General features: G+C 43.2%; 1 protein-coding gene across 2 annotated transcripts in view; it reads right to left on the bottom strand.

Annotated features, from left to right (window-relative positions):
• Positions 1 to 245: 245 nt before the first annotated feature.
• The window catches only part of robo2 (roundabout, axon guidance receptor, homolog 2 (Drosophila)), a 366,592-nt gene continuing 356,904 nt past the window's right edge, over positions 246 to 9,933 (bottom strand). For both annotated transcript variants that reach the window (XM_077540592.1, XM_077540593.1), the window contains 5 exons: positions 5,158 to 5,355; positions 4,710 to 4,868; positions 3,634 to 3,879; positions 1,256 to 1,444; positions 246 to 712 (listed from right to left, as the gene is read on the bottom strand). In XM_077540592.1, coding sequence (XP_077396718.1) covers positions 711 to 712; positions 1,256 to 1,444; positions 3,634 to 3,879; positions 4,710 to 4,868; positions 5,158 to 5,355 — 794 coding nt within the window. In that variant the 3' untranslated portion in view covers positions 246 to 710. The remainder of the gene's footprint in view (positions 713 to 1,255; positions 1,445 to 3,633; positions 3,880 to 4,709; positions 4,869 to 5,157; positions 5,356 to 9,933) is intronic.

Here is a 9,933-nt window from a genome sequence, read left to right as displayed (position 1 = left end):
TCCCGGCTGCCTCGCCAATCTTTTAAAACAAAACATCTCTGTACATTTCTCTCTATAGAATTCTCTTCTTCTTTACAGTACAGAAACTCCTCTTCACATCATCTTCTTCATGTCAGCAGGAGCTATGGTCTTTTTTTGTGCTTATCACCAAAAAGTTGCAGTGCAAAAAACAATAATTAACCATAATAATAATAATAATTACAATAATCAATGGTAACTATTGTGTGTAAAAAAAAATAAAAATAAAAAATGAAAAAGAAAAAAAAGACATTTTTATGGCACAGCAGCCACACCATTCACATAATTGTACAATAACAAAAAATAAAATAAAAAAATCAACATTTGGAGGCTTGCATAGCAACAGCAAGTTGAACGAAGATATTTACAAGGAAATTAAAGATTTAAAAAAAAAAAAAAAAGCGGTCACCAGAAAATTGTGTGTTTTCTTTGGACAAAAAACAAACAAACAAAAAAAAAAACAGTAAAAGTTTTCCTCAAAGACCAAAACCATAGTGAGATGTACAATATGCCTGTGTTTATACATCGTACGTTGAATGCTTCAGACAGTCCGCCGCTCCTGTCACCACGATGTCTGTCCGTCCATCCGTCCAACCAGAAAGAAGACACGACACTGTCATCGCCCCTGACGAGGACAAGGAGGGCGGGGCTTCACCATCTTTTTTTTTTTTTTAAGCTCAGCCAGGTATGCACTCTGTGAGGAAAATACAATAAAGTACATGCAGAAATAAATAAATAAATTTCCCATCAAGTTGCACAGGTTAAAAAGATTATTAAAAAGAAAAAATGCAGGTTGAAAATAAAATAACCCCACCAAAATTGTGTGGACACACAAACAAACAAACATACCGTAAAACATAAAAAATTGTGCAGGTTAAAACGTAACTACCATAATTGCCCCCAAGGATGCCCGAGTACAAATACAAGTCATGTAAAGCTCACAAAAGTTGTCCTAATAAAGATAATTAGCCCCAAAATTGCAATGGGGTATATGCCACGGAAGAGGCGGCACGTGATTTTGCACATCAGTTTGCTTCCGGTCCGGGTTGTGAACGTGCAACCGAGGGGCACAAAGTCGGAAGCACAAGTTATTTTGACGCAGCCCACACGTCGCAAACCGAACCGGAACCAAACTGATGTGCAAAAACAGTCCCGCCTCTTCCGTGGCATATGACTACCATAAATCCCCAAAAGTTGCGCCTTTCAAAAATAAGATGAGCATGTTTGTTGAACTTACATAACTCTCCTGAGTACTGCCCGTTGGTGCCCAGGAAGTCGGCGTGCTCCATGGCCGTCCACTGCTGCGGCTGCCGAGGGCCGTCCGTCTTGCGGGGCCCCGTCGAGCCCTTGGACGAGGTTGTACCCGACGAGCTGTGGCCGCCCGGTGACGGGAAGGACGGTCTGTGGTACGGCAGGCAGCCCTCCTCTGACGACACAAAACATTTGGACACACGTCAGCAACAAGTCTTGCGCATTTCCTTTCATTTCCGGCTATTCATAAGCGTTTTTTTCCCTACATGCACATGAGTGTTGATGTCAATGCTGCACATCAGTACGGCGGATAGGTGGAGCCATTTTGTTTTTTTTAGGGATATATTTTCCAGTAGGCAGCAGTGTCAAATTGTTGCCCACTTTACTGACAGATGTTGAAACTTAAAAAAAAAATGGTTTATGGAACATATAAATGCAATACAAAATATAAAGTAAAAGTGAAGTAAAGAAAATAAAAGTTAAGAAGCCAGAATTTACATGTTGAAACTGACATCAGGACTCAAGAAGAAAAACAACTTTTAAAAATAAGACGAGGCATTGTAATGACTGATGCACAACGTTGACGTCAACAAGAAAAGGATGAAAAAGAACAACAGTTTTTGAATTGACCATTGTAGTGGCCGCTGTGCAACATCTTGACTCAAGAAGAAAACCATCTGGACTTGTAACTTTGTAGAGACCGAGCTAGGACGTACATCACATTAGATTTCCAGATTTATTATCGCAAAATTCTCTCAATTTGTCTTGTCATCGTATTGCAATATTGCATCTCTCAACTCATTCTTGTAAAGATGTCCTCACATTTTTTTTTCTTCTCATGTTTGGACTTTTTTCCCCTCACATGAATCTGATTGTAATCTTATGAAAATTCTGATTTCATTGTTGTAATGTGACTACTTTCTATAAAAGCTCCACTCAAACTAACCCACAAGAGAAAAAAACAGAGGCAAGGGAAATACTCTGTGCTAATGAAAGAAACTCAAGTCGGTAAGGGAGACCGTCTGTGTCAGGAGATTTGCTTGAAAGTCACCACGAGAGAACAATTGGCACAACAACAGCGTCATCAACAACAGTAACAGTCCCGTGATGACAGCAACGACGACGATGATGATGGTCTGTTCCCAACACTAACGCCAATAACGAGCAGATAAATGTGCGTCGGTCCCGCCGAGTTGAGACGGGCTCGCCCAGATGGGAGGCTCGATCCGTCTGCCGCAGTCGCGGGGACAATAAAAGCCAAAGTCATTTCCCGGCAGTTTGCGAGAAGTGGCGCCTGCCAAACCTTGGCACCGGCATCAACGAGGGAGGCGGGGCAAGGCGTGTGGGGGGGTGGGGCACATTTTGGAAGCTGAGAGGAGCTGAGGGGCGCACAGGGGACATTTGGGAGAGCCAGCACAAGTGTCAGACAGTGCCATCTGTTGACGACGCTGCAGCATCAGCGCTAACTTTCACACGGGTGGAGAAGAGAGCGAGTGAGCGGGCGAGCAACTCCCCCAACTGCGAAGAGAGATGAGCAGCCTCTGTGAAACTCAAATGTTCCATGAAGTTGAAACTATTTAAAAAGGCCTCAAAATTCAAACAAAAAGGCAGCAAAGATTTCTATGGCTGTTTTGTGACGCTAAAACTTTGCATATCTTTGCTTTCCCATTAACGGCTGCAATGGAGATAGTACTTCATATTTGATATTGTCAAACTGGTTTTAGTGTTTTAGACCCAACAGAATTGCAACAGCTGGCAACAGCGAAAGGTGGCAGTGCGAAGCCAACTTTAAGTGACTCGTTGGACCATTGATTGTAAATTTAGTAAAAAAACAAAAAACAAAAACAAAACAGTGACATCACACCCATCATTCTTCTTAATGTATGCCAGCTTTTATAGATTGATAGTAAGCTTACATTGTTTTGGATATTTACAATTATTAACGGTTATTGCATTGACAGAGCTTTTTCTGAGTATGAAATCTCCCACAGGATATGAATGCAACTGCAGTTCGGCTCTCCAAACGCTGTTATTTGTTGACGCTCCCTTGAGTGGCTAGTTGCTAACACCTCAGACTTGTGTCATATCATACAATGACAGACTAACTTTCTTAGTGTCCTTAATTGTCAGTTAAGTAGTAGGAAGTCGACAGTCGCGTGAAGATGAGTCAACCTGGCCGCGAGCAAGGCCAAGATGCAGATATGATGATGTCATCATCATCGTCATCTCTACGTTCGGCAAAATTTATACTTATACTGAATATACCGTTTATATCGCCCAGCTCCAGTCAGGAGATCTTTTTTTTTTTTTTTTTAAATCATCAAAATGCTCATCACACTTTTGAGCTACTTGAGTTCTTCGTACCATTTTTGTGGCTTCTGCGGCCATCGTCCGCTCTCTCCAGTCGTTCTTGAGCCTGGCGGTGATGCTCCATAGTGGCGCGCGCCATTTGCCTGTCGTCGGCCGCGCCGGACAGCGGTCCCGACATGGGTGGGCGCTCCAGGGACGTCGCCTTCCTCTCCGGAGGGGGAATCATGCTGTTGATGCAGCGGCCCGTCTGCGCACGGACCTGGCCCTGGCCGGGAGGGGGCTCGGGAGGGGGAGGTAGGTCTGTTTATGAGAGGGGACACACAGAAAAATAAAAAAAAATAAATAAAAAAAAAATTGTTACATTAGCATCTTTGGTCCAGGTTGAGATCTGGAATACTGTTATAAATGTGTGCACATAAGTGATGCGCATGCGTGGCGAGGGTTACAGTAATTCAGAATAAAAGACGTCTATGTACAGTATTACTTGTGAGGCTTTTATTTTAAAGTTGAGGATGACCAAATGTTACGGCAGCCGGCTTGACATTGCGGGCTCCCACGTAAACAGCTGCTAGATTCGAGAGGTGGCGGCGGTGGTCGTACACGGGGAGCCACCAACAAGCCGCTTTTTTCGGTCTCATTGCGCTGCGGCTTTAATGGTTCGTCAAAAATATGTCGTTACGGCACATGCATTGCACAAATAATCAATTAGAGGGCAGTATCACCCAGCTGATGGCTTCTCCAGCAGTCTCCTTAATTGAGAAAGGAGAGACATGTAATAGTAGGAAATGTCCTTTCTGTTTGTTGGAAATATCAGTATGTTTGATATATTATATTTTTGACAATTATAAATTTACAAAACAATTCAAAGCATTGTGACCGTAAGTATCAAATACGACACAAGTCCAAAGTCAAATGTGGAAGTTGATTTAAAAAAAATAAATAAATGTTCAAATACTCTATTTACAAAGAATCAACATTTTGTGTGTTTTCATGGTTCAGGCTTTACGTAAAATTATTATTATTTTTTTAATAAAGCAGTAAACTGTACTGCCACTTTTGTACCAACTGCTTTGAACTGAGAGGAAACTCCTAAAAAAACGTGACGTGTATTGAACTCAATTAGCACCCACCGTCTGCACCGGCATCTCTGCGGTGGGGTGCTGTGCCCTGGTTCCGGGGTTTGCGTGCCGGCCTGGTGGCCCTCTGGTGGCCCAGGCTATGTGTTCCCACCGTGCTGCCATCTGTGGAGAACGGACTGCTGGGCCGGTGCCTGTGAGGCAAACCTTTATCTGTGGGGAGGGGAAAAAAAAAAAAAAAACACAACAAGCACAGATCTTCATTAATTAAACATCAGAGTGGATGTTGCTGCAGAAGTTGGAGGCGCAGAAAGTGAAGTAAGTTGGAGATGTCAGAGTTAAAAACCATGAGAAGCAAGTAGACCCAGCCAAAAAAGTGCCATGCACAAATTAGGCATCCGCAAGTTGGCCTCTAAAGTGCGCAGGGAGCAATTAGAGAGCGGAAAGGAAGAAGATGCGTCCCCACACAGCAAAAGGTCCGGACTCTTGTTGGCACACCGACCTCTTTTCGAGCGAGCGCGCTTGCTGAGGCTGGTGCCGTCCAGCCGGTAGCCCGCCTTGTCCGCGGCGGCCACCAGGGCCTGGGCAAAGCTGCAGTGAGTAAAGATGGAGCCGTCGGACGAGCTCGCCAAGCTGGAGCGCTGGCTGGAGAAATTGCGATCGTCCTCCGAGGCCGAACCCCAGCCGTTCGTCATGGAGCCTGCAACAGTACACTTGTTTTCGGATCACGTTTCACCACGTGCGTAGCCGGTGATGGCCAAAGTGGATTTCCTAACAAAAGCAAGTATGCAAGTGGTAGGGTAGGATCGTGAGCAATGACGAGAGTGAGGGGTCTAATCCATTTAGGTTTTAATTAAGGAAACATTAAATCCCGGTTTGGGATTTTTTTTTTTTGGCAGCATGGGAATATACATACAGGCACATGAACAAAGTTTAACTTCCAAAATACAGCTCTGGTTCTACTGTTAACAAACGGCGCCCTTGTGCGATCGAGTAGTTATCCCTGCCGATGTTAACAAGTTAACACAGTGTTTCCGGTGGTTAGCGTTAGCATAAGAGGGGAGAAAACAAGGGAGAGTTAAACCTGCCTATCTGCGCACACAGCAGTGATTGCTCGATGTACTGTCGTCTCGCCTCTTCTTCGATGCCTTGACAAATGCACGCAACCACACTCATAAGAAAGAAATGACAGAAACATACTCCAAAACGCTGACAACTGGTGAGGTTCTCTGAAGGAAAACAAATGGCAATCGCCCCTACCGGAAAGGGCTCATACATTTTCCCGGAAATACGTCACGGCTAAATAGCATAGAGTGCATCGAGTCCATTTAGCATTATAAATCCTGTCTTCTCCCGTTAAGTGTATATTTAGTCTTTTATTGGGCTCCAGGTGGAGGAGTGGTACCGTCACTTGTCTTCAGTGCCGGTTGGCACGGGTTTCGCTCCTCCGCCTGGGAGACCCCATGTGGCTTACATGATGTAAGCTTGCGTGTGAGTGTGTGTATGAGTGGTTACAAAAAAAAAAAAAAAAAAAAAAAAAAAATAGTCTTTTACTCACTGTAGAAATATCGCCAACTAGTGGCATGGCATGCATATTACAGCAGTTGGGTGTCCTCTCATGAAACTTCACAAACACAAAGGAAAAAAAAAAATGTCGCCAGTTTGTCCAGGGGCACCCGTAAAGTGAACTTTGACCTCAAGCCACCCTCCCAGCGCGGTTGCCTTGTTAGCACTCTGCCCCCAACCCCCATAATGCGAGCAGAGCACTTGGGCAGGCGCCACTTAAGAAGCGTTTGCCAAAGCGGGCCCACAGAAAGCTGTCACATTAACCGACTGCTCTGGCACTCGCCAAAGTCCCACATTTCTACTGGCAGAATGAAGACTTTTTTTTTTTTCTTCCTCTCCAAATGTGGCCTTGAAGAAAAAGAAAGCGAGAGCACAAAAGGGAGATGCATTCAGCGCTTTTCATCAAATTGAATTAATAAGGGGGGCGATGACGAGTCCAATATCTTGCAGAATAAAATTGTGATAACTGATTTATCAGCCAATTCATTTAAAAATTAACAAAGTAACTTACAACAAGAAAAGTATGAATTAAAGGGAAAACATTTGATTGTATTACAATATATTATATAGAATAAATATATTTAAGTTATTTGAAGATGTTACAATAAATATGACTGAATATTTACTTGTGTTTGATTGTATACATTATTTTGTCTATTGGAAAATTTACTGCTATACGTTAGCAGTTTTTTTTTTTTAATATAATTATCTGTTCCTGCTTAAACACAAGAAAATCATTCAATGTTTTCCTTTCATTTTGTTCCTTTATGTAAAACAAATGGTGACCTTAATGAAGCAGCGCTAACACTTAAAACTATTACACAGAAACAATTTCAGCTGTCTTCTCGAAAATGACAATTTTGGAAATATTTCAGTCCAAGTTGGGAGCAGACTTTGCAAGATGACGAACGATGCCGTCCAGTGCAGACATCAAAAGCCCCGAATGAACTCCTCGTCTTGTGCAATATGGATGGCGAGGGATGGTAATATGATTATGATTTATTTAGATCGACTGGGAAATCCCCTTCAAAGAGTTTCCACTTCAAGAGTTGCGCCTTCTCCGGCAAAGGTTGCAACATATTTTCACTTCTGCTGCAGTCAGAAACTTCTCAGATGAAAGGAAACTTGTGAAAAAAGTACGCTTGCGCGAGGTACAGGAAGCTACCAACCGCCCACCCACTCAGCACCAATCTTATTTCTCTCTTTTTTTTTTATAGCTGAAATCCAAGGTGGTAACTACTTTGAGTCCTCCATCTTGCCTCTTTTTCCCCTCCTCTTTGAAATTCCTTTCAGACGTCGACTCGGAGAAAGAACGACAGCGATTTCCAGCGGGTCCAATCCTGCCGCGAAGAATAGCGCCGATAATGAAGTGGAGGCAGTTGGCGGGCAAAAGCTGCCAGAGCTTTGGAGGTTGAACACTGCCTCAGCATATCACATCACAGAATGACTTTTTTTCTTTCTTTTTTTTCCCCCTGCTAACAGCCACTTTCCACTGTAGTGCTTCCATTCTGGGAAGTAGCGGCGCAATCAAAACTGTCGTAATTTGATAAAAATTCAATCAAGTTTTCTCTTTGAGCTCAAGGCGGAAAAGTTGCTCCGACTTTTAAAAGCAACTCAGGATGACTTGTCATGCTCAACTTGACGGCAAGAAAAAAAAATTGACCTTAACAATTGGGCGCCAATCATTATGTTTGGAACGGTGATGATCTGGCTTGTCTTAACACAACCGCATCGAATTATCTGAATGTGTAAAGCCGCAGTACATGAATGCACACATGGCAGCGTCTGTCTGAATAAAGAAAATAAATAAACCCCCTTTGATTGGCCTGGAAAGCAGCGTGAAAGGGGCTGAAATTAATGACTCAATGCTGTCACACATTCATGGCCGTTGACGACCATAGAAGCCAAAGGCTGAGCTGGAAATCAAAGAGTCAAAGAGTAAGTAAATGTAGTTTAAAAACCGTCATAAAGACAAATCAGAATATGCTCTGGACTCGGAATGCTAACACTAAAACAATACTACCAATGTGTTATTTGTGCCTTGATCTTATACACGAGTGAGGTTCTGCTATGCATTGGAAGCAGATCATCCATGTAAAACGTCCTAACTGAGCTTCAATTTTTGAAACAATTTTTGAAACTTTGGACATTTATATGACGAAAGTGCGACTCAGAAGGTACACAATCGGACCCCTGCAAGTTAATTGACTAAAACTCAGGCTTAATTTGCACACTAGATTTAAAGTCTGCTACGGATACCCAAAGGAAAAGAACTTTGCGAACGTAGTAATTAGTTATCTTGTGAAGTGTGGTCTCGCTGCATATTATTAGGTCACCACTAGATGGCACTAAATTCTACACACTGGCCCTTTAAGAGACGAGGCAAACATCTGGGCATCTTTATGACTATGGCTTGACCTCATTTTGAAACGCAGAGGTGAGTATCGAGAGAATCACCATTGAAAATGTTTGATTGACTCCGCTATGCTATGCAAACTGCCGTTTCCGTGTTTGCGGAAAACAATGACAAATCCATCGAGGCTTGACAGGAAGCTTACTGTTATTTGTACAGCCGGCGAACAGTGGCCGCAATAAATCTTCCGCCGTCACCGCCATCACTATCTTGGCAGTATTCCTACCCAGCTCCGGGTGTCACGCGGGGGGGGGGGGGAACGACGAGCAGATAGATTAGAAGAAATAGTGCTGTCTTTGGAGTAATACAGTGCAGCCGAGATGCAGCAGATTACGGCGCCGTCGCCGCTTTATTTTCCCTTAAATACATCAGTCGTAGCATGTGTCAGCACAAGCAAAACCGCACTTCCATCATGGCATGGAAAAGTACTTTACCCGCCAGCGACGGGCCAAAGCAGCCAGCCAGAGCTTTTATTCCCTTCAGATAATTTTTGCCTGCTTTTTTTTTTTCCCCACTGCTTCTTCCCTCCCATGCATTTCCTGATAGACTTCCTCCATTTTCATTGGTCAAAGGAGCAAAAGCCATTTTGATGGCCAAACACCGCTCGTTTCTTTTATGTGCGACTATGCGGCGGTCAGCGTGTTAGCGGCCGTGGCCGTGTCGTGCCCTTCATGTGTTCCAGCCAACCCCGTTTTGACAGATGGCTGTAAAAGTTTTCACAGAGTTGTAAAAATGGAAATGGTCTGGAATGGCAGTGGCACACGTGAATTTTATTTCAAATCTCCTTCATGAGATACGGCCGCATGGCTGGCGCCACACTCCCTGTTAATTTCCCTCTCGCTTGCCTGCTTAAAATTCATGGACTTTCTTATCGTTTTTTTTTTTTTTTTTTTAAGGGGATAATTATAATTCCCCCGAGTCTGCCAGAGGTGCTTAAAAACTTGATTGAGGGACATTGGCTGTGCATGTTCTCATATAAATGAACACATTGCAGAGCCATGAGCAACACGCCGCACGAACAACAACAATCAGGCGGCTGTCACAGGAGACGACAAAACAAGTCATACATGACAATGCGGCATAGTCACTAATGAGGAGAAAACAACACTCATTAAGCACTGAGGAAAGCCAAACAACATTCATCCAAGACTCATCCAAATACAACAAAATGTTGAAAGAAGAGCACCGTTAATTCCCTTAAAATTAAGCACATTAAAATTAGACTACCGTAAATCACTCAAAAGCCGGAAAAGTTGAAATTAGATTAGTATATATTTCACAAAAAGTTGTGCAGGTTTT

Source organism: Festucalex cinctus, chromosome 13 (genome assembly GCF_051991245.1).
Source record: "Festucalex cinctus isolate MCC-2025b chromosome 13, RoL_Fcin_1.0, whole genome shotgun sequence".
In the NCBI taxonomy this organism is placed as follows: Eukaryota; Metazoa; Chordata; class Actinopteri; order Syngnathiformes; family Syngnathidae; genus Festucalex; species Festucalex cinctus.
Note: the sequence above shows the minus strand (reverse complement) of the source record. Positions and strands in the feature narration are given on the sequence as shown.